Raw genomic sequence first — 23,696 nt, 5'->3', positions numbered from 1 at the left:
AATTACTGTGTGTTAATACTTGTAGCCTATTTATGTCGAGATGCAATGGATGAAATTTGGGATGTCCAGATGTGAAGAAGTCTGCCAGTGCACAATACAAACTTCGATCGATTGGGTCGTTCAATTGGCAGGTGAACGCCTCTGGACAAAGTTATTCGCAAAATTGAGTCTGTACGCCTACCTTTACTCTCAGATATGCTCCGACCTATGGATCACAAGCGAAAGATTGAATCCACCAAATCCATTATATTAAATCTGTGCATGCAAATATCTTTCCAGTACTCTATGTCCCCATAGTCGTGAGGTCAATGGTGCCGCCGGTTCGTATCCAGATGCCTGCACTCACAGACATCACAATACCTTGAAGATAAAGAATGTCAGCGGTAAAGGCTCTACTTTCAGGTAGAGCGTCTCGTGTGGCTGCGAAGACCGTCAAACTTTATATAGCGGCCAATACAATGGGCAATGACCACCTTGACAATATAAAGCATACTCTTGAACATGTTACTCGTCCGCCGAGCGATATATATATCCACGTTCAAGCTTGATTTATGGCTCAAAGAGGGTGATAACAACACACAGCAGCCCTCGCCACGCAATATTTCTTAATGCAGCTACTATTGCATTATTTCTGGCTCTTTATTTTGAAGAAAGGAAATAATGGTAGCTGCTTGACTTGTGATTCGAATGCCACATTGATGCGTCGGGCGATTTTCATCTCAACTTCTAACACTCAAATCTTTATACGCATTTCGAAAATTCGAATCTTTTCGAGCGGAATTCTGGCAAGGAAGAATAACAGCAAGCTCAAAGCATACAGAGGAGTTGAACTTTCTTTCGAAAAGCTTCCACTGTTCTTAATCCATGCTATTGTCGTGTAAACAGTAGCGATATTGTGGGTTTCTCGGTGGCGTTTTTACTTAATGGTCCTCGAGTAAGACTAATAAACGCTGTTTATGTGTTAAAGAAGAAGAATAAAGGTGAAGAACTTAATTTGTTTTTTTATAGCAGCTGGCAGAAATAGCAACGACATCCACCAGCTTAAAGGTCGCTTGTTCTAAGATGAAGTAGATGAAGCCTGTCTGCCTCTAAGAATCAGCCAGACCATAATTTTTTCATCAATGAAACCCAAAACAAGAAGAGCAATCAGTTCTGAGAACTTTGCTTCCGGGTTTCTACGGAAATCTATTGCAAATCATTACAATTGTATAGCCTGTGGTCTCATTGACCACATAATATGCGCACTTTCCTTATTGAACATCGTGAAATTTCCATCTATCCTTCCCATGTGAGAACTCTCAACCTGCCAGAAGAGAAAAAACTCACGGAAAGTGACCGTCCTGGTAAACTAGCGGAAGATTGTCCCTTTATCAATTTGCCCTTCCGTTGATACCGCTTGTAGTATGTAAATCATAATGTTGTCTATCATTAGAGGACTGAGGACCACTGCTACTGGGAATAGCACTACTACTACTACCCAACAATACTACCAGCATCAAGATTACCATTGAGATAAGCCTGCATGAAATATTCAGAATACAACTACCGTCATGACTGAGACTAACGTTTGGTTCAGATCACCGATACCACTATAATTACCACACCCACAACCACAACCACAATCAGAATCACAAGTAAAACCACAACCACCTAAGCACTCCAACATGAGTCTCCCAGAAGAATCCCTCACTTCAAGGTCCCCTGAAATACTCATATCCCCATCAATTCACAGCTCACCCCAAATTCTCCTCTCCAAAAAAGGCCAAACCAAACCTTGCTATCCACCAACATCTTTCCCCCAAGCAGATCCCAAAACAAAATCTCCACATCGCAGCATCAATCAAACCAGCCACGTACCCCCCTCAACCCCCGGTCTCGACGTCTGGATCTCCGGAATATCCAATCGGAAAACTCTCGAGATGCTCGGCTATCCCTCGCCCAACTCACACATCCCATCCCTAACCCCCAACCCATCATCATTCCCCCCCACCTCACCAATCTCCACAATCCCAGCAAGCAATCCCACAACCCGACCCCAAATCCCCGCATCCACAGTCCTCAACTATCTTCTCGAGACGTCCCCCAGAAAACTGCACATCAACCTCAACGGATCCAAACGCACCAGTCAAGTCGAAGACAAATCCGAAGACTACGCGATTCTCCGCTGCATTGCTCATTACCACGAGCCGCGCTACTGGGTTTTCGACATTGAGGATCTTCACTGCGCAGTATGTTGCAAACGGATGCGCGATCAGCGACGGAGAGATTACGAGAAGAGGGGGAGATGGAGCGAGAGGGTTAAGGGAGCGTGGAGACATCAGCATTGTGTGAATTCGTGGTGTCATGGAGAGTGTACGCATGAGCGACGGGTGAGTTATTTTCTAGCGAGATGGAGACTGAGATGAGGATAGGTGTGCTGATGAAAATTGTAATCAAGTCTCATAACGTCCTCGCTCGTCTCGGATTTGCTACGACCCGGAAAATTAAATATATCCAACTCGCTAGCTCATCTGCACGCATGGATCCGGATATTCTCGCTTCCGCAATAACGGTTTTGAAACCCTTCGTTGGGAAACTTTCCGGCTTGGAAATTCTTCTTGTTTCGTCTTCAGATGCGGTGGCCGGATCGAGGTATATGTGGAATGGATCGAGACAAGAAGCGCGACGCTTCATATGCTGTTTTGCGGAGTTGGAGGAGTGGTTGGTGGAAGGGGCGAGGTTGGAGATTAAGGGGTTGGGAGGTTTTGGAGAGTTGGAGGATATGTGGTGGGATGTTAGGAGGAAGTGGTGGAGGATTGGAGGGAGGGTGGGGGGTGAGAGATAGATTGAGTGTTGAGATAGGTTGAGTGTTGAGATAGGTTGAGTGTTGGGATGGGGGAAGGAAAGAAGGGGAGGAGGGAAGATGGGAAGATAGGAGTGGAGTGATAGGTGGATATGGATGGAGGGTAGATGGAAGTCTCTTAGTCGTAGTATACTACACCAGACCAGCGAATTGTCAATCAAAGTGATTCCAAACCCTGAACACTTTTTCATAAATCCAACCTTCCAGATACCTCGTACATAATTCTAGTATATGATTTTATACGCATAACTCAGGATCTATCTCATCTACCCAAGAACCCGAATCACTCGTTTGCATTTCCATTATTTCCCCCCTTCTACCCATGAATATGAACATTGCTTATCTTATGTATTGGATGCTAGAATATAAACATGGAGTTCTAGATATGAAATATATACACACGGAGTGGAAAGCTGATATTGGGACGGGGTTACTTGCTCCCTCCCCTGTCCCTCCCTCTCATGTAGATTGAGCAAGTGTGTAGAGATGATATGATATGATATGATGCAAACATGTACACACGGGGATAATAAGAAAACGCCAAAGTAAGCATATCGAAACTTCAAAAGATTCCTCACAATCACAATCGAAAAGTATTATATCATTGAGAACCTTGGAAGATCTTCATTCTCACAAATTTTGATCTCATCTCATGCTAGATATCCCAATCATCTCACAACATATACAAAAACGCCGGTTTCCCTTCCCTCCCCCTTCCCCTTGTCTTCAACTTCCCATTTTCATTCGCCACCAAACCCCTCTCCTCTTCATCATCCTCCCTCTCCCCCTCGCCTCCACTCAACCTCCCATACCTCCCCCCAATACTGGCATTCACCCTCCCCAACCACCATCTCAACCCCAGCCCCAACCCCGCCACTATCAACATAACTCCCGCACACACCCCCATCCCCTCTCTATAAAAGGGCGCTTGCGTTTCCGGATACAATCTCGTGCCGACCAGCGGCCCACACTGCCCCACCATCTGCATGATTGCGAATCCCGTTCCCTGTCTCGAAGACGAGGGTTGATTATTCAGGGTCCAAGTGATGAGAATCGTGATGACGGAGAAAAATCCCATGCAAGCGGGATAGATGGCGAGGTAGCGGAGAGTGGGGGAGAGGAAGTGGGGAGGGAGAGTGAGGAGGGTGTAGCCGAGAGAAGAGAGCAGAGCGTGGAAGATGAGGAAGGGAGAGCGAGAGCGAAGTTTATCCGAGAGGTAGGAGGTGAGGAGGACGGAGAAGAAGGAGAGAAGATAGGGAGGTGCGGAGAGGGCTTGGGAGGTCGAGGGGGAATGCCCCATGTGCGTTAGGATGGTGGGGAGGAAGATGGGCATACTGCTAAATGCCATGTTTGAGAAGAAAAACATGAGGGCTGTGAGGTAAACTTTCGGGTCGCGGAAAGTAAGAAGTACTTCTTTAATTTTGAGACCGGATGATGGTTTAGTTTTGGCACTGGGGGAAGAAGTAACTTCATGACGAAGACGTAGACGCGCAATTCTCTTCTCGCGAGTAGTAAGGTAAGAAGCCGTATTGGGACTATCGGGAATATGATGCCATGCGAATAGCGCCACCAGAACACTAGGGAATCCCTCCACGAGGAATAAAAGTCGCCATGGTGCAATCGGGGAACGTTCTCCCAATTTCACAATTCCCCATGCTAAGGAACTTGCAAAGGAAGTTGCGAGAGGAGCAGCACTCAAGAAGATTCCCGTCCGAAAAGCTAATTCTTCTCGCTTGAAGAAAAAAGATAGGTAGAATGGTATTCCTGTGAATCCAGCTTCTCCGATTCCCAACAATGTTCGAAGAACAAGCAGTCCTGCGAACGATGTCGCGATGGATTGTAACGATGCGATGATTCCCCATGAGAGGACAATAACCGTGATATAAATATGCGCCGGTATGATCTTCCATAATATACTCATCCACTCGAAACAGATATATGCGATATAAAATGCCGTGATAACCCATTCATATTTATTCGAATCTAAATGTAAATCTCGTTCTAGACCTGCTATTTTCGCATTCCCGATATCTGAAGAAAGAAATCGTTAGCATGTTCAACTCCTTTTATTAACGAGAAGGTGGATGTGGATGAAAGAGTCGTTATGAAACAAGGTGAATACACGTACTTGATCTGTCCAAAAAACTCAACATATATAGCAACGCAACAAACACCACCAATTTCCTATCGAATTTCCTCACCACGGTTCGTTCTTCATCTGGCGTATATAACTGATATGATTGTACTGTCGAGAAACTACCCCTCCTCCGACTAGTCTCATCGCGATAAACATCGTCATCAGAATCCATATCATTATTCAGATCCAAATTCAAGTCCAAATCCGCCTTCTTCACTTCTTTAAACTTTCCCTTTTCCCGATCTACCGGCTGCCATCTCTGCATCTTATAACTATCATTCTGTGCACCCTCTCCACCCCTCATCCCCATCCCCATATTCATATCCAAATCCGAATCCGAATCATCACTATCATCTGCCCCCTCATCCGGATCAAAATCCGGCGTCAGATGCACGACTTCTCTATCTGCAGAAGCGGTGCTCGATGAACTCGACTCGGAGTGCGTGGTTAATTGCTCATCTGATGATGTCTTGGGAAACACATGTTGAGGGTTGCGAAGCGCCATTTCGGCGCATGAGAGGCATGCGACTGACTGCGAGTACGAGGAGCTTGCGACCGAAGGGAGTTAGACCACAGGGAGTCAGACCAGAGGGAGCCACCAAGCCAGACCAATGGGAGCCAAACCACAGGGTATCAGACCGAAGGGAAGTAAGTAAGTACACTGAGATACCAGACGAATAAGATACTAGGTAAACAAACAAGATCTCAACATCCAGCCAGTGTATCAACTACAGTAGGTTCCTAAAATCCACAACCCATAATCACCATCTCCAAATGAGTTATATACATAAACATAAAATATAAATACAAACATAAATTTAATATAAACAATTCAACAAGCAAGATACTCCATTCAATTCATTTTATATCATATCAATTTATATCATATCAATTTATATCATCTCAATCATCCATCTCCTAACAGCTCTATCGTACCACCCAGGTAATTTCTAATTTCTAATTTCTAATTCCTAATTCCACTGAAACCCTGAATTTAGAATTCTGTGGGGATAGGATAGGTAATAAATACCTACAGAGAGAGTAAAATGTACCGACCCGGCTTGGCATTATCATACGCTGGAGGAGTTGAGAAGTACCTAGGTGGAGTGAGTGATATATCTCTCGTATTACTAAGGAGCTATATTTTCTATATTTTCTATTTTCTGTATACATTTACATATTTTCTATACTAAATATCTAAATACCTACCTACCTACCTACCTACACGAACTTTAATTCTTGAATGTGATTAAAGACTTGATTGATGACTTCATGGTAATAGTGGGTGGGTATAATTCTACAATTGAATCTCAAATCTTGATAGACTAAATATTCTACGGTTGTTTCCATGTTTATGTTTCCTTCATATTAAAATTTAAACAGACCTCAGCTCTCTATCGTAAATCTACTACGCCTTTGGTTATATTACATTAACACATATGAGCCTCTAACCGTGACTCTTGAAATATAGGTACCCATTTATCCATTAAAGCCCATCATCCTCGCCCCAAATATAAACCCAGACTTTCTTCTCTCCTCCTGTTGTCCCCTCTCTTCCACGCTTCTTGGTGTACAAGTATGTAGTCCGATTCGAATTTGACCTTTAGTAGAAATTTGTTTTTCAATCCGAGCCGAACAGATCTCAATGATGAACATTACACAAGACCTTGAAGTTGAGATTTGGAAAAGTGAATGGGCGATGATAGATTTCTTATACGAAAGCGGAAGAGACTCGTGCATCAAAATGGAAACATAAAGTCCAGAAGAATTCTGAGTAGGAGGGTGGTGCTGATTTCGGACGAATGATGAAGTTGACGAAACTTTGTATATGTAGAAAAGTAATGTTTCGACGAGGTAGAAGATTGTTGCCCGTCAAAAAGGAGAAGTTCGTGAATCCCTTTCGAACATTGTGACAGAGAAGGTCAGATTGAGTACAAGAGTGTCTTGAACTTCGGTTTGGTATGCTCCATGGTCCTCTGCAAAGACATTGGGGGACCATCTTATAGTTTGATAGTTCTCGAAACTCTTGTATCTTCATTGGCTACTCCTTGTGACCCTATTTGCCCGGCAAGCCTTGAACGTGAGGGAACGGAAAAGATTTCGCAACTCCCCTCTGGAATTTGTTGAGCCTATACGATCTGATACAACTCAAGAAGCATGACCATTGTCAAGATTATCGGCTTTCGTCCTCAGAATCATCATTAGGTCCGTTGTAACCGCCACGGCCAAAGTTCAGAGAGACCGATAAGAAGTGAGTGTCAAACATCAAGAGAGTGATTGTAAATATTCTTAACAGGATGGATTTGCTGCCCTGTGATAAGGAGCTTTCCTAACATGATATAAAAGTCTTCAATTGTTGCAGGATCGCATACCTAGATAATCTTGCCGTGCTGCAAGGGCTAACACGGGCTGCCATCTTCAAGTTGGAAACAGTCAGGGAAGAGACGCTCTTTGAACTCAGGTCCCAAAAGTATATTCTGATAGAATATCAATCAAAAATCGCTCAGCATAGTTGCTTATGAGCGGCAAAGCAACATCTTGTGTCACAGAATCGAACTCTCAACATAATGCTGCTGAGCATTTCTCCTTATGTCACAATCAAGATTAGAATTGCCTCGTATTGATAATGTTGAGATAGGAAAGAACGAAGAATATGTCAATCATGAGATTGCTCTTGTGTATGGAAAAAGTATAAGTAAGAAAGTCCGCAGGAGACCATCTCTAGAACCTTAAAGTCCCAGTCTTTTAACTCTACCCATCGAAAAGCTATAAGAAATCCACATAAATTTTGGATCCTCTCTTGAATAAGTAGAGAAAAGCTGTAATAGCAAAGTCAAACATGGTCTTATCAAACAGAAATACTAGGTAGACATGTTCTGGAACGGAATGGAAACCATTGAAACTTCGACTCGTTCTCCGAGCGATCCGTAAAGAATGTGAAAAAATATGTATAACCAAGGCAATTCAGCCTCCAGCACAAATTTCCTCTCAAAGTTAAACGCAAAGAACTTACATAGCAATCTGTGTGTAAAGATATTTGTTAATGTGTGTAACATGACAACGAAAGTTTTATGCGCCTGAGCGTAAAACAGTGCGTGTTTGGTACACATCTTTGACCGCTTGGAATCTCCCCCTTGGTCGAGATTCGCGAAAATTAGAATGTCATACCTACTTACAGAAGGGCAGATGTATTTCAGCTGAGAAGGTTTACTCGACTTCCATAATTGGTGTGATTGGTATAATAGTTGTGACTGTTGTTCTGGTATGATCGTCTATTACATGAACAACATGAACATGTTAGAGCATTTTCGCCTTATGATTGAGGGATCTTGTTGTCATGATACCGTATATGAGTGGAAATCCTCGGGAAATAGATGAAACAGAGGTACCAGATTCGACTTTGTGTTCTTAATTGTTTAAGAGAGGTAAGAATTGACGACGAAGCAAGCACAAGTTGAACTTATCATTAGTTGTAGAACATGATCCACGAATTAGCCATGAGGAGTTGGAGTGATAATGAGTTGGATTGCAGTGAGGATGAGTGTGATATCAGTCATTGGAGATATCTTTCAGACCAGTTCATTGCCCTTTTGATAGCTTAGATGGCATGGATGAAGCAGACAACCAAAGACTTGATTGATGACTTGATCGATTGCAGATAAATATGCTGGAAACGATAGATTGAGGATTGGATGATGTTTGGAGCTGAAAGCATGATATGTACCGAGATACGATTGACGATTGATGATTGATGATTGATTGGTAGCGGCGATGGCATAATGTGATGTGTTTGGTTTGGATCTTTCCCCAGATTCTCTGCTGGTTTCGAGTTGAGTGGATGGTTGAGTGGCTCGAGTGGATGGACTTGGATGTGATTAATAATTACTTAGTCCGCACTAGGCAATGACCTAGTTGCTAGTAATTGCCTACACGTGAACTTTAACCTGAAGCTGGGAAGGTTAAGAAGGGAGTGAAGACTGAAAACAGAAAGGAGAGGAAAGGAGAGAACTGGAAAGGATGGAAGAAGCCGAAAACAATACGTGAAGAGAGTTCCAAGTGAAGTTTAGTTATTAGTAATTCAAATACTCATCTTGGGATCTACTTGGTTTGGAGATTCACGATCAATATACATCAATATACATCAATATTGATTGATTGATTGACTGATTGACTGATTGACAGTCTATATCAATTGATCCAATACATACAATCAATTGAGCCATACATACCTACACACCACACCTACTCTGTATACACATACATTCAATATATACTCGAAGAGATACAGCAACATTTGATACCATCAAGTCGGAGAATCTCCTCAAGATCTCAATCACAAAGGATCAACAATCAATGGATCCCCAAGTACGAGTATCATCCCAAGAATAATCCAATTCATGAAAGCCAATTGAATTGTCCAAATCAAAAATCCTCTTGTATTGTATTTGGTATGTATTTGTTGATAATTCTCCCTTCTCCACCTCCTTCTTCTCCTTCTCCTTCCCATTCTCTTCTCCATCCTCACACTTGATGTTCCTGTTCTTACCTCTTCTTCATATAGACACAACAAACATTTCTCAAATACTTGGAATCCCTTCATTTCCATTTCCAGCTCATTCGCACACTAAAGCGGTACTTCGTACATAAAAGAAACGGCTTTCCCCAGATATATCAATCAATCACCGTCTTATTCCGCCTAAAGCCGTGGATCCCCCCATTTTCACAATACATTTTACATGGGGCATTAGATGCTAAGATACCCCGTTTCCACTTCTCATCCTGCACCTCAGAAACAACCCAACCCAACCAATCCAATCCATTCGCCATTATGACTTCGACATCGGCCGCAGGTCATAGACTTGATCCTATTCAAACCACAAACTTTTCATTAAATACCGCTCCAGTCGAGATGGATGATCTTGATACTTCGAAAAATTCAAAAGCTGTCTCAGGAACGTCGGGTCTATTAAATGATATCTCGATTCCGGAAACATCGCCAATAACATCCGATTATCCATCCTATCCATCCAAATCCTCAGCTTTACCCACAACAACAACAAAAACAACAAATACGACGACAGAGATGGTGGACTCATCAAAACAAAATGCCTCTGTTGGGCATGCTGGTTCGACATCACAAGAAGCATTGACTGCACGACCCGTTACGAACGAAGAAACCTCATCTATTGATCCTGCGCCTGCGCCGCCACCAATAATGTCGAAAAGCGAAGGTAAAGCCCCTGCCACCGAATCACCCCCCGACGCTCAAGAATCTTCAACTTCGCGACCACGAATGAATTCAGAAGCTATCGGTCCCTCTATTGAGATCACCAAAACGCCACCACCACCTGCTGATGGAGGGCCCAGAATCTTGATTACCTTGCTACTTACCTCTGGCGCGCGCCATCCATATAAGATCGATGAGAAATATCTGACCAAACGCTCTGTTGCGGTACCCGGGGTTACTGAAAATGGAAAGAAGGATCCTCTTACCATCAGTGTATATACGCTCAAGGAGTTGATATTAAGGGAATGGAGAGACGAATGGGAAGCAAAGCCGAGTAGTCCAAGTAGTATACGATTGATATTCTTTGGGAGGCTGTTGGATGATAAGGACCCTTTGAAAGGTATGTTTTGAAAATTTACAATTTCCATGTCCGAGTGCCTTGACTTGATATCAGAGGCACTTGAAATTCTTGTTTCAATATATTTCTATGACAAGGACTGAAACTTGTCAATATTGCAAGATACTTAGCTAACACCTACTTCTAATAGCATGTAAATTCAATCCCGAAACATCAAATGTGGTACATATGACTATCAGACCCCAGGATATAGTCGACGAGGAAGATGCATCAAAAGCGAAGTCGATGGGCCGAGGAAGAGGAGAAGATGGTGAAAGCACGGCTGGATGCAGATGTGTTATTCTCTGAACTCGACTATTCAGAAGCTACCATTTTCGTACAAACCATAAACTCGAATTCTGTCTATGGAAAGCGTCGAAAGGGGAATCTATATGTATACATGATTCTCCAATTCATTGAACAAAGATACAGCCAAGCACATATATCACAACCCCAGTCACCCAATAGAATGGGCACATCACGAACGAGAAAATGGCGTTGCGGTTTCAATTTGATTGAAGGGTGACTTTTCCCCTATTCTGCTTTCTTTATACGGTTTATCGAGCGTTTTTCAAATAAAAGGGTCACGGCATCATATCGGATGTGAAGCTTTGTTAATACAGGATTTGAGCGGGTGGAGGCGGAGGCGGAGTGGGCGGAAACGAAAACGAGAGCGGGTTGTATGTTGTGTTGTGTATAATAAGATGGATGTGTGATCATATATGGATTTTAGGACATCAGGAAACTGCGCATGGAGTGTGAGATGGCGGAGGGGGTGGACAGAGGGATGGTTGGCGAATTGATTTTTCTTGATTGATTTGATTGATAGCGAGCGACATGGTTAGCGTTTGGGAAAGAGGAAATATTTGAAAGGGAACTTGGGAATTATTTAGGAACAATACAGTACAGATGATGTTCTGGATCGCAACAGCGAATGTTTATCCTATCCGCTTGACTTGACTTTTTGGATGAGGGCTTCTGAGATAATCTCTAATCACACCTGCATTTCATGGAGGTTACGAGGAAGGAATGGGATGGTAAAGTATTCTTCGTTCAACGTTATCGCATAATTGAATTTGGTATTTGCGTGATACGAAAATGAACAAGCAAGTAAGCAAGCAGCACTCTCCTTCCTTCCTCTCCAGATGCCCATCTATCATTCGTGAAGTTTATCCTCATTGCAAGATGAACTTATGCATCCATTAAACTCGATTGCTTGTATTAAATCCATATCCACATCCCATCCCATCATGATTCAGAGTCAGGATAAAGAGATAGAAATCCAATGTCTAATTTAGAACCCCATCTTAACCTTCCTCTCCACTTCCTCGTGGAAACCGGGTAATGTCCTTGTCTCGTCACCTTTGAATACATCTTCCCAGCTAATCGTCGTGTCGGATCCTCGTAGAATTTCTTCGTGGAGACCTAGATTGATGATGTTAGCTTTGGATCTTTGGTATTGTGTTTCTGGTTCCATTTGCTGCTAATCTTTCGCTTGCAATCCTCTCAATCCTTTATTATTCTCGAGATCGCATCCCATAATTCCCCAGGATATAAAAATCCAAAGAAAAAAAAAACACATACCCGGACCACCACCTCCAAGCGCAAGCGGTCTCCACTCCCCCTCTCTCGTAATCTTCAATTCCATACCTCTACGGATGGGTTCGCTCATACCGAAGGTGCGACGCAGAGAAGCCATCTTGAGGGATTCTTGCGTGGATTCCCATTTCTTGAGACGGTTTTCGAGGGGGTGCGAGGAGTCGGGGAGGGTGGAGAGCGAGGAGCTTTGGGTTGGGCCAACGCCGTGGCGGAGAGTGTCGTGGAGACCGGGGGCTGAGGGGGCGCCGAGGGAGGCTTCTTGGAGGTGCGTGTGTGTGCTGGTGTGCGAGGCGGAGGGGGCGATGCGCATTGCCTGGTGGGAGGGGGTGTTAGTTTGGGGGATGAGGTATGGGGGAGAGAGGGAGGAAGTGGAAGAGGATGGTTGTTGGGGATGTGGGTGTGTAGGTGTGTAGAGAGATGGATTCGAGTGAGAGATGGGAAACTTACCATCTTGAATTAATTTTCTTATTTAAATCTAAAGATGTAGTAGAGTAGAGTGTGTGAATTGACGATTTCGGGAACAAATTGTAAGTTTGCAAGTACCCTTTGACAATTGTGGTTGGAAAGCTGGATTCTTGATGTATTATGATGGAGGAGCTGTTTACTGTAGAGCTTCAGGCTGCTCTATGGAAGACGTGTAAGCGCGAAATGGAACGGGCCGGAATTAAGCGCCGCTAAGGTTTTGATAAGGATGCTTGGCATGTGTCTATCAGCTTTATCTGGAAAATTATTGAAGAGGGAGAACATCTTCGAATTTACACTTTCATCCACTCCAATTGATATTTTTGAGTATATTGGGTGTATTGATTGAATTCCCACATTCAAGTAAGAATCAGTAGTCCATTTTCTGTTTCTCATACTTATACTTGAAAATAATCTAAACCAACGACTTGTAGTAAAAAGTCCAGGTACAGACTTTAGGTTAATGGTGGATCATCAAAAGCTTTCCCCGCGTTCCGGGGTCGGCTCTCTTTCCCTTTTCCACAAGTGACTCAATTATTTTCTTCAAAATGGAAACTCGATTTATACCAAGACGCAATGGGGAGACCTATGATATGGAATCGCAAGGCTTTGCCGCTGCGTCGATATGGCACAAGCACAAGAACAAGGACAACTCATCCACCAATCCTTAGGATCAACAATGGCACATTTTATCGGCATCATCCAAATTCAAACCATCATGTTCCCGGACATGCGAATCCTGCTTTATTCGAGAAATTGAACTTTGAGATACCTTCATTTTCAGAAAGGGAGAAACATTGGGCTATACTTGGAGCTTCATCATCTGGGAAAACTACATTATTGCAGATTTTACGAGGAGGTCTTTTATGTATTCCCCCAACAGCACGATCATATCCATACCTTAGTAGCGATGTCTCCAAGCCACGAACTCCGACAAAGGCGATCAAATATGTGGGATTTGATGGGGAACAAGGATTGGGAAAACAGGCTCCGAAAAGTGCATATCTGAGTGCGAGATATGAGTCGAGGAGAGAGGATACAGATTTTAGTGTATGGGATTACTTACAAGGGAATACGGAGCTCAATCCTTCGACGAAGATAGATGGCAATGGATTTGATCCCGAGATACTCGTTCGTGTGATAAATGATTTACGATTGGGGGAGTTATTGAATATGCCGGTATCGAATCTGAGTAATGGGCAAACGAGAAGATCGAGAATTGCGAGAGCATTGTTGGAAAATCCAGAAGTTTTGCTCTTGGATGAACCTTTCATGGGATTGGATCCTCCTACGTTGTTAACTTTGAGTCCGATGTTGCATCGATTGGCTAAGGCGAATACTCCGAGACTTGTTTTGTCGTTGAGACCGCAGGATCCTATACCGCATTGGATTACGGATTTGGTATATTTGAAGGGGAATTGTGAAGTTGCTTTCTTGGGACCAAAGGATGACGTTTTGGGTCAATTGAGAGATCATGTTGGGAAGAGTAGGGATGGAAGTGATGATTTAAGTCTTCATTTGACGCCGTCGTCTTTGAAGGAGATTGGGAGGAAGTTAACTTTGGAGGGGATTGAGCAGCCTGACTCTGAGAAAATTGTGGCTACAAGTGGCAATTCAACCGACATCGCAAAGAATGTTCCGGAAAAGAAAGGTCCAATGAGTCGTGATGGTTACCCTCTGAATGATATCAAGCTACCACAGACGGGTGAAGCACTCATCGAGATGGAAGGTGCCCGAGTAAAGTACGGAGATAAATCTGTTCTTGGTAACTGGACTGAGACAGTAAACGGTGTCGAAAAAGATGGCTTATGGTGGAACGTCAAAAGAGGTGAGAGATGGGGTATTTTCGGTCCAAATGGTTCTGGAAAAACAACTCTTCTATCTCTGATCTGTTCTGATCACCCTCAAACCTACTCTCTGCCCATCCGTTTATTTGGGAAGTCCAGATTACCGGAACCTGGAAAGCCTGGAATATCGATCTTTGATCTCCAATCCAGAATGGGTCACTCTAGTCCCGAGATTCATAATCATATTCCTCGTAATTTAACTTTGAGGAAGGTTCTCGCCAATGCTTGGGCAGATACTTTTATGGGAATACCAAAATTAAATGATAATGCGAATGAACGCATAGATGCAGCATTGCGATGGTTTGAACAAGATCTGAGGTTAGGAGGAGCTACTGGTCAAGACAATGGGAATGAATCTCTATCTTGGGCTGATGATATTTTGTTTCGCGAAATGCCATTTTCATCTCAAAGAGTAGCACTATTTCTTCGGGCCATAATCAAAGCACCAGATTTAGTCATTCTAGATGAAGCATTCAGCGGTATGGACGATGGTATTCGTGATCGATGTCTTTTATTCCTAGCCCATGGTGAAGAAAAACAATTCGCAAACTTTCAACATGAAATATCTACCGATAAAACGATAGCCAAAACGAAGAATATTCAGATTGTTGACTCAAATATCTCAAAGGAAGGGAGAGTAAAGATTAAAGGATTGAGTCAGAATCAAGCACTTCTTTGTATTAGTCATGTGAGAGAAGAGATACCGGGAAGCGTGAGGGAGTGGATTTGTTTACCGGAGGCGAATACGGGGAAAGGAGCCAGGTTTGGGAGGTTGAATGGGCCGATTGAGGGGGATTGGAGGAGGTGGGGGGAGATTTGGGGGTTGGGTAGTTAAGGGGGGTTTTTTGAGGAGACCTGAAACAAAAGGGAGAAGAGAAATCTGAGATGATGTAATGGAATCGAAGATGTTGGATCTTTCGGATAATAAGAGAGATACCATCGAATATTAGTGATTGGGGTTTTTTGGTGCTGTTTATGTAGAGTAGAGTGGAAAGACCTTTCTATCCCGCGAACAATCAATCTTCAATCAGAATTCACAAATATATACCTACACCCGTGTTATTTCCTTGAAGTCAACTTTGAGGTAAAGTAGCATGGCAGGTCTCATAAACTTAAAAATAAAGTCATATTCGCGAATCCGTCAGGTTATTTGCTGATAAAGCTTTTATATTTTTAGTTCTACCTAGCTAGGTAGTCTTCGATCACTCTCCATCATTTATCAATAAATCTCCAATTCATCCTCAATCATCAACCCTATTCACACTCCTCACCAAACCCCTCTACAACTCCCCCTTCCCCTCAAACTCCTCCACCCACCCCATCACCACACTCATCTCGACCCTCTTCGTCCAATCCGCATCCACAAACCTCCTCTTCACAATCCCATCTCTACCCACCAAAAACGTCGCCGGCACCAGCACCAGCACCTCCATCCTCGCATCGCCATTGCTCTTCTCGAAATCATAACCCAACTCCTCAAACCGTCTCAATTCCTCGGACTGCTTGCTGGCCGAAACAAAATCCTGAGGTTTCTCGCGAGGACGGTTTCAATATCCGAGAGCACTTTGAATTGAATTGTAAGGTGTGTTTTTCGACGGTGCTGAGGGATTGGTGGGTTGGGGATTTGGGGAGAGATGAAGAGGAGGGTGATGGAGTGGCGGTGGAGTGGCGGTGGAGAAGGCGAGGTGGGTTTGTAGAGTGTGCAGCGCGGGGTTGTAGAAGGGATGCCAGGGGCTGCGGTAGAAGGTTATGAGGAGGGGGGTGCTGAGGTGGCTGGGGATGGAGATGAGGGTTCCGAGGGCGTTGGGGAGGGTGGTGGGGGGGAGGAAGAGCCGGGTTGGAGAGCCAGCCTGGGAGAGAAGGTTTCTTGGATGTGGGTGTTGCTGTTGTTGATGGGGTCTTTGATGTGGGAAGGTGCGGTGGCTTCGAATCGAGTGGTTATGGCGGTGAGTTGGGAGGCGAGAGACATGCTTGGAGATTTGGGTGTGGGTGTTTAATAGTTTGATTGGTGTAGGTATTTTCGTACTGCCGCAACTTTTTGAAGCGATGATGTTAGAGTGCTAGAAGTATGTATTGAAGATAACTGTAAAGATACTTCTCTCTATACTTTGATCTCTTCAGCGTAGATACCATACATCTTTTATAACCCCTCGAAATCAAATCCATACTTATCATTGGTCGTAGATAGACAAGCTCTCCATTCATGATTCTACTCGAGAATTCAAAAATCCCTTACCGAATGGATTGGTTATCCAATAGGAGTTGTGTTTATACGAGTCCTTTTGGGTTACTCTTAGAAAGAACTGACAGATCTCGTGTTACCCATTCGAGGGGTGTAGAGCCGGGGTGGCTAATTTAATAACTTATCGATTGTGATTCTAAATACGGGTTTGATTGGTTGTTGGCCGGAAATCTTATATGTGTGTAAGCACATTGTCGTATTTTCGGTAAATGTTGTTGATAGCCTATGGTTCGTTTGCTGGTGAGTATTACAAAGCGTAATGGGATGCTAGGTAACGTCTAACAGGCATATATTGTGTGCTTGTAGAGATCCGGAGATAAAATAAACCGGAGATAGGTATGGTTTTGCATCTCTAGGTTAATAATGACTCATTGGATCATAATGTCTACCTCGTAGGTGCTATGCATGAGACCGCTATCGTAACTAATGGAAAGAAAAGAACAACTCTTCTGAAAAGTATTTCTATTCGAGCTCAAACATCTTCACGTGAGGTCTAACCACAACGTTGTAATTTGTGATGCTCAAGACTAGCCATAATTTGATAAAATCTATATGCAGAATCAATAACTAATTCACTCCTTAATCATGCAGAGAACCGATCTTAAGAAACACCCTTGTACGTCATCTGGTTCTGTAAATTGATCCTTCCTTAAGCAAATTCATCCGCATCTACCACATCCCACGAATCGCCATCCAAGTATCAAGATCTGTAGGCCATTGTTGATGCATTCTTAACCATGGATTATTCGCTCCCCGCAAATAGTTCCAGCCATATTTATAATTCTCTCCTCTTCGATGAGCACTTTGCCAAAAGCCATCGTATTCTTGTCGGAATCTCTGCATCATTTCTCAGCCACTGAAAACTCTAAACACAAAAGCTTACTTACGTTAGGACCGCTATGATTCCAATCTTTGAACGTGGAAGGATCAATTCGCCGACCTTGATGATAGGTCTTGTAAATTTTGTTATATTCATCCAGGGTCAAACGTGGATATTCCCATGCATGATTTCCGATTCCATAACCGTTCCAATCTTGAGGTTGTTCCCATTCAACATACTTTCGTGTATGTGGATCATATCTTTTGAAATCTCTTGAGAATGCCCCGGTTACTTCTTGTTTATGCTTGCGTTCATCGTGGTAGGAATCCCTGGAGAGTCAGCTAGATCAAATGCGATGTCTTCACCACAGAGATTACCAATTCTGCCATCGATCGGGACTAATTCTGCTTCCTTGTTTCCCGACAAAGATATCTGGACCCTTGTTCGTCACAACGTTATTGAGCCTTCCCAGAAATCCTCGATGACCACGACCTTTGGGACCATCTTTGGGCCAAATGAACTGTAAATTCTTCTTTTTTTCTGGCATTGTGGAAACAAGAAATGGATGTTGATGTATAAATCAACCAAACGAATGTGAGAAAAGTATGGACAAGAAATCAAAGACCATCGCATAATGACTACATATAAAGGTTTCTAGACATAGGTTTGACTCGGTTGGACCGAACAGTCTCAGCTTGCTCTTTGAACTGTTGTCAAATGCATAAGGCTCACTTGACCACCATAGCAGAGCATAGCAAATTAGATAGTTTGTGAGGGTTTCCCAGCAATTGGAATCATAGCTTCCACTTTCTCCGCCCTAGAAAGGAGTCATATTTGGTCATGTTCATGACAGTAATTTCTGAACAGTTCATTGCTTGTTCTGCAAACACTATATATATAGAAAGGCAATCTTAGATAGTGGGGAGAGCTGACAGTAGTTTCACAAGATTAAGATGAATAAAGAGAACATCAGATCGGGCAGTTGTATGACTAGACAAGCAGCAAACTACTGGTATGCCATCTTGTCATACCTTTCACTGGAAAGTATGAGTAATATCTTTATACTATCTTGTACTACTTGGTACAGTAAGTTACAATGCAAAAGTTTGACATATCTCATCATGTCATGGTTATTTTGTTGACCGTCAAAATCAGTGACCAAGAAGAATTGGGTGAGACCCAAGCTCGAGTCAAGGTGCTGAGATAGATCAAAGCACGTGAGAAACAAACGGGCTGGCAAATTTGTGGGGCAGAACGCGGTTGGGGTCGGGGTCGGCAACACATCGCGTCTACCATACAAAGGACAAGAAACTTTAGATGAAAGTAAACATCACAATCAACAACCTGTTTCCTATGAGATTCTTCTTGAATCCCAATCGATCCAGCTCAATCATTTCCAAAGACTTTAGATGGGGAAATAGAGGAGCAAAAACTTGGACAACAAATCGATTCGAACTTTATATCAATATACAGGGAATTGGGGAAGTCAGGGATCCTGCTGCGCGTCAAATCTCGAACTATCTGCAACATTCACCCATTGGGAAAAGGAAAGCTTGCCCTTAAAGCTATTTAATACCTCTCATACTCGACTCCGAAGCCCTGCCAATGTTCTGAGGCGAATTGTACGACTTGAAAACCACTTTTCTCAGCGACTATCCACCGTTTGACAACGCATCGGAGTCGCGAAACGAAACATCAACTGGGGGTTATTGGCGTTAATTAGAAGGACTTGATTTGGTTATTTGCATTTCTCCAAGACTGAAGTGACGTTCCGAGGTTTAAGATCGATCAACATTGCGGCATTCACTACGAAAACCTGGACTTGATCACGCACAACAATTTGGCGACATAGACCGATCCCCCCTCGTCTACGTGGTGTGCGCTACATTCGAAATGACCTGAACTGGAAGTGAAGCCCAGGCATACCGTCTTGATCGCATATTCAACTAGCGCAAGGCACCGGTTCAATACCAAAATCTTGAGACTCGGAGCGCAATCAACTAAGACTCGAATTTGGTAGAAGAGAGGAGGAAACGGACAGGAATAGAGCAGTAATAGTCTGTTTATCTTGCCGCAACAATGCCAACAATCAATGTCTTGCCAACCTCTGCTGCTGAATTGCAGGAAATTGCAGATATCCTTGCGAAATCAAGGAAAGTTGTGGTTGTGACAGGAGCTGGAATCAGTACGAATGTCGGAATACCTGTATGTGGACCGCAGCCTGAATCACCCTTTGAACTACTGCTAACCCAGCAAATAGGATTTTCGTTCCGAACATGGACTGTATTCCATGATACAAGCCCAATATGATGCTGCACTGGAGAATCCGCCTTGGGAAATTAATGATTATGATATTGATGATCGACCGAAGAAGAAAAGACGTGTCACGGAGCGCTATTATTACGAGCTTGTGACAGCTGATGGTGTAAGGGTAGAGCTGCCACCTGAAGAATCATCTGAGTTGCCCTCTCAGCAACCCTCTGAGCAGTCTTCCCAGCGGTCTTCCCAGCAGTCTTCCCAGCAGTCTTCTCAACAATCCTCTCAATCGCCATCAAAAGAACCTTCAGCGCAACCAGAAACTCCTGCTCTAGCTCCATCGAGAAGAAGTTCTCGCAGGCATACATCTTTGATACAAGATAATCTCAAAAGTGAATCTCAGAAACCGAGTGTGGAAACTCCATCTGCCATAAATTCTAATACCCCGATCACAAACGTGAATTCAAACAACAAATCACCAATAATACCCCCGAAACGCCAAACTCGAAACGCTTCTTCGGCGCAGGACAAATCTATCAAAGAATCTCCAAAACCAAATTCGAAGGGTCAATCTGCTCATAATCTGCATGATTCTCTCTCTCAGGCGACTCCCACCAATACAACACATCTGTTGCCCCCGAAAAGGCAAGCTTTCAGGTCTCGAACTTCTATTCTGGCACAAGATGATATCAAGATTGAATCGCCAAAATCCAACACCAAGGGCAAGTCTTCCAAACTTCGGGCTATTCGCGCTTGTGATAGGTGTCGAGTTCGAAAGATCAAGTGTGGTGATACCCGACCAAGCTGTGAACCATGTGCCAAATCCAAAGTTGAGTGTACTACCACCGAAAACCCCAATCGACGAGTATCTCAAATTGAAGATACTAAATCTCATGAAGAAATAAATCCTTCAATGGAAATGGAGCTCGATTCGGAAGGATCCAATACTGAAGAGAATGCTTCACAACAATTACTTCAAGAATCGAGTGAATATTCATCTCAATATTCATCGGAATATTCTCGGTTGCCCCAGGACTTGGAGTCAATTGACAACAAACAAAAACGAACTCGACGTTCACTCCGAACAAGCTCTCCCTTATCTACAGCGAAAGATGAAAATTCCAATACGGCAAGAATTTCTTCCGATTCTTCCTCATCAAATTCACTACGACGTGAAAGTAGTCTTCGGTCAACAATTCAAGCCTCAACCAGCAATCCAAAATCTATTCCTTCAAAATCACGAACACTTCAAAGGTCTTCGTCACTTATACCTTCTGTCGCCAGTTCAATTGTCGAAAGCAAGACTTCACGACAATCAGTGAAATCACGAGCTGATAGTTTACCTCCACAACTGACAGAACTATCCTCTTCACTTCTCAGAAAATCTTCTCGAAGAAATACACCTGCATTTGAACTTTCCAATAGCAAACTCTCTTCAACCACAAATACTGAAAGTGCATCTACAACTGGCAGCGCCACACCTTCAGCTTCATCAAGTGATTGTAGTAGCAACAACAACAGCAACAACAACAACAAACGAAATCTGTTGAGTGAAGTCAGTTCCGTCACAACTGCTTCCGAATTCGAAGAACCTCCTTCACAATCATCTCAATCAGCTTCATCACGTACATTACCAAATCTCAAAGGAAAAGATCTATTTGACTCAGTCATTTGGTCCGATCCTTTCTCAACTTCTATATTTTACATGTTCATCTCCAATTTTCGTCGCAGAATTAATAACGATGTCAAGTCTACCACCACCACCCACCAATTTATCCGCTCTCTCAGAGACAACGGTCGCCTCGTCCGGAATTACACACAAAATATCGATTGCCTCGAAGAACGCGAGGGACTCACTACGGATCTCGAACTTGGCGCGGGTGATCGCACGCGTTTTCAAACCAAAATCCAGGGCAAATCACTCACAGCTGGAGCAGATGAACGAGGAGGAAAAGAAGCCCCTGCTGCAACTGGAGTAGAGTGCGTTTTGCTACACGGGTCACTTCGTAAGTTGCGATGCGGTGTATGTTCGAAACTTACCAGTTGGGACGAGGAAGATAGGGAGACTACTACAATGGCTGGGTCCGCTCCCGATTGTCCTTCTTGTATTTCAAGCTCTATATCACGTCAAGACAAAGGTCGCAGAGGTTTGGCTGTGGGGAGATTGAGGCCTGACATTGTTCTTTATGGAGAAGAACATCCGCACGCAAATTTGGTGGGGCCGTTAATTATTCACGATCTAAAATTAGGTCCAGATGTCCTTCTTATTCTTGGTACTAGCTTGAGAGTTCACGGGCTCAAGATTATGGTCAAAGAATTCGCACAAGCTGTACATGCTAGAGGAGGGAGTGTCATTTTCGTTAATCAAACGAAGCCACCCGAGAGTCAATGGGGCGATGTGATCGACTATTGGGTAGAATGGGATTGTGATGCATGGGTGCTGGACTTGAAAAAGAGACGAAGTGATATCTGGCAGCCATATACAAATGTCACACAAACCGTTGCCAGCAAGGAACCGGCGCCTTCCAGGCAGCGTAACACATCTGATAAAATACCACCATACCGTCCACAGTGTAAGAGAGACGATAAGACCAATGCAGTTCATTTCACATTCAAGATCCTTGACGACCTGCGGAAACTCAAGGATGCCGAAGGGAATGGATCAGTACGGCCAATGTACTGGGTGCCTTTCGATCGTAGTAGACCTTTCAGAGCTTCGACTGGACAAATATCAGAAAAGAAACCGATTAAGAAGCCTCGAGCGTCAGTGTTACCCATTAGAAAAGGTCGAAAATCTCTCCCAGCTTCATCGACTATCAAAGTTTCCACAACTTCCACAAGTAGCAAATCCCAAAGACGGAAAACTATCCCCGACAACACTCCCGCGAAAGCTTGTCCAACCGAACCACATCGAAGTGGTGCTTGGCTTGAAGACTCTCTCTTGAAAATCGTCCGCAGACTCACCAACAACACGCTCTCCGAAGAACTTCTAGAGGACTTACGCGGCAGAGTACCATTTGAACGACTTGCCGAAAATGTACCAGGGAACAGCATTGGATACAAGAGATCTTTCTCAGATGTTGGCATAGAGGGTGCATTGGAAGGAATTGGTCTGCCAAATATGCGAGGACTGTTAGATTCTAGTATTAGCATAAAAGGAATGAGTTTGAGTAGTTTGCCTCCCACTGGATCTCCGGAATCAGGAAGGAAAGATCTGGGGAAAGGAAAGGGAAAGATGGTTGATAGAGGGGAGAAGGAGAGGGCTAGTTTGCCGCTCGAACCGGCTTTGGAAGAGGATCAAAATACTATTGTGGTGCAGTCGAGACAGGTACAGGCGATGAAACATTCGTATGGAACGAGAAGTAAACGAAATAGTATGGAAATTAGTTTCGAGGATATGGGGGTGAGTGGGAGTGGGAATGCTGGAGATACAATTGTCGTTCTCAATAGAGATAGAATGAGTATTGGAGCTGTCTGTAACGATAGATGAATGGTCGATAGTTGAATTGCTGGATTGGCCGGAACTGTATACACTGGACTTGATGGATTTACTGGATTAGCTAGGGTTTAGCTGAGAGGAGAATATATAGACAGACTGTTTTGTGCTTGGTCAACGGATGGATGGAGCGAGGGGTGTAGAATATGATACCATGAATTGAGCACTCTTTGTAAGAATTACTTGAGATGAGATTGGGATGACGTATGTGTATGTTTATTTGCACTTACATTTAGGATGGGAGTGAAGTAATCCGTTCGGCTGGGAGGATATAATTATCAAGTTGAGAATATAAGTGACGAGGAATAATACTCGTAGGCTTGTGGATGAGGGGATGTTAGTTGATTCGGTATGGTACGTGGTATGTATTT

General features: G+C 43.5%; 7 protein-coding genes across 7 annotated transcripts; 4 read left to right on the top strand and 3 right to left on the bottom strand.

Annotated features, from left to right (window-relative positions):
* Nucleotides 1-1,664: 1,664 nt before the first annotated feature.
* On the top strand, nt 1,665-2,824 carry EAE98_008508 (uncharacterized protein; the record flags this gene model as incomplete). Its single annotated transcript, XM_038956131.1, has 2 exons — nt 1,665-2,369; nt 2,438-2,824. The coding sequence occupies 2 exons, from the start codon at nt 1,665-1,667 to the stop codon at nt 2,822-2,824; spliced, it is 1,092 nt and encodes a 363-aa protein (XP_038807590.1).
* Nucleotides 2,825-3,515: 691 nt separating this feature from the next.
* On the bottom strand, nt 3,516-5,912 carry EAE98_008507 (uncharacterized protein; the record flags this gene model as incomplete). Its single annotated transcript, XM_038956130.1, has 2 exons — nt 4,971-5,912; nt 3,516-4,873 (listed from the first exon to the last, which is right to left on the bottom strand). The coding sequence occupies exons 1-2, from the start codon at nt 5,482-5,484 to the stop codon at nt 3,516-3,518; spliced, it is 1,872 nt and encodes a 623-aa protein (XP_038807589.1). The 5' UTR covers nt 5,485-5,912.
* A 3,895-nt stretch (nt 5,913-9,807) lies between these two features.
* Nucleotides 9,808-10,912, top strand: EAE98_008506 (uncharacterized protein; the record flags this gene model as incomplete). The annotated part of the gene is made up of 2 exons (XM_038956129.1): nt 9,808-10,606; nt 10,755-10,912. 2 exons carry the CDS (start codon nt 9,808-9,810, stop codon nt 10,910-10,912), a joined length of 957 nt encoding a protein of 318 aa, XP_038807588.1.
* A 677-nt stretch (nt 10,913-11,589) lies between these two features.
* On the bottom strand, nt 11,590-12,787 carry EAE98_008505 (uncharacterized protein). Its single transcript, XM_038956128.1, has 3 exons — nt 12,650-12,787; nt 12,188-12,515; nt 11,590-12,028 (listed from the first exon to the last, which is right to left on the bottom strand). Exons 1-3 carry the CDS (start codon nt 12,650-12,652, stop codon nt 11,898-11,900), a joined length of 462 nt encoding a protein of 153 aa, XP_038807587.1. The 5' UTR covers nt 12,653-12,787; the 3' UTR covers nt 11,590-11,897.
* Nucleotides 12,788-13,240: 453 nt separating this feature from the next.
* On the top strand, nt 13,241-15,346 carry EAE98_008504 (uncharacterized protein; the record flags this gene model as incomplete). Its single annotated transcript, XM_038956127.1, has 1 exon — nt 13,241-15,346. The coding sequence occupies one exon, from the start codon at nt 13,241-13,243 to the stop codon at nt 15,344-15,346; it is 2,106 nt and encodes a 701-aa protein (XP_038807586.1).
* Nucleotides 15,347-17,422: 2,076 nt separating this feature from the next.
* On the bottom strand, nt 17,423-18,120 carry EAE98_008503 (uncharacterized protein; the record flags this gene model as incomplete). The annotated part of the gene is made up of 3 exons (XM_038956126.1): nt 17,423-17,590; nt 17,641-17,902; nt 17,951-18,120. The coding sequence occupies 3 exons, from the start codon at nt 18,118-18,120 to the stop codon at nt 17,423-17,425; spliced, it is 600 nt and encodes a 199-aa protein (XP_038807585.1).
* Nucleotides 18,121-18,908: 788 nt separating this feature from the next.
* EAE98_008502 (uncharacterized protein) lies at nt 18,909-23,656 on the top strand. The gene is made up of 2 exons (XM_038956125.1): nt 18,909-19,778; nt 19,834-23,656. Exons 1-2 carry the CDS (start codon nt 19,653-19,655, stop codon nt 23,317-23,319), a joined length of 3,612 nt encoding a protein of 1,203 aa, XP_038807584.1. The 5' UTR covers nt 18,909-19,652; the 3' UTR covers nt 23,320-23,656.
* Nucleotides 23,657-23,696: the final 40 nt, after the last annotated feature.

This window comes from Botrytis deweyae, assembly GCF_014898535.1.
Source record: "Botrytis deweyae strain B1 chromosome Unknown BDEW_022, whole genome shotgun sequence".
Taxonomy (NCBI): Eukaryota; Fungi; Ascomycota; class Leotiomycetes; order Helotiales; family Sclerotiniaceae; genus Botrytis; species Botrytis deweyae.
Note: the sequence above shows the minus strand (reverse complement) of the source record. Positions and strands in the feature narration are given on the sequence as shown.

Bases quoted from the DNA above. Each gene is read 5' to 3' on its own strand.
- EAE98_008505 (XM_038956128.1), bottom strand. The intron at 12,029-12,187 runs GTATGTGTTTTT...TCATCAATCTAG, and splicing joins GCTTGGAGGTGGTGGTCCGG to GTCTCCACGAAGAAATTCTA.
- EAE98_008502 (XM_038956125.1), top strand. From the start codon at position 19,653: ATGCCAACAATCAATGTCTTGCCAACCTCTGCTGCTGAATTGCAGGAA. The intron at 19,779-19,833 runs GTATGTGGACCG...CCCAGCAAATAG, and splicing joins GTACGAATGTCGGAATACCT to GATTTTCGTTCCGAACATGG.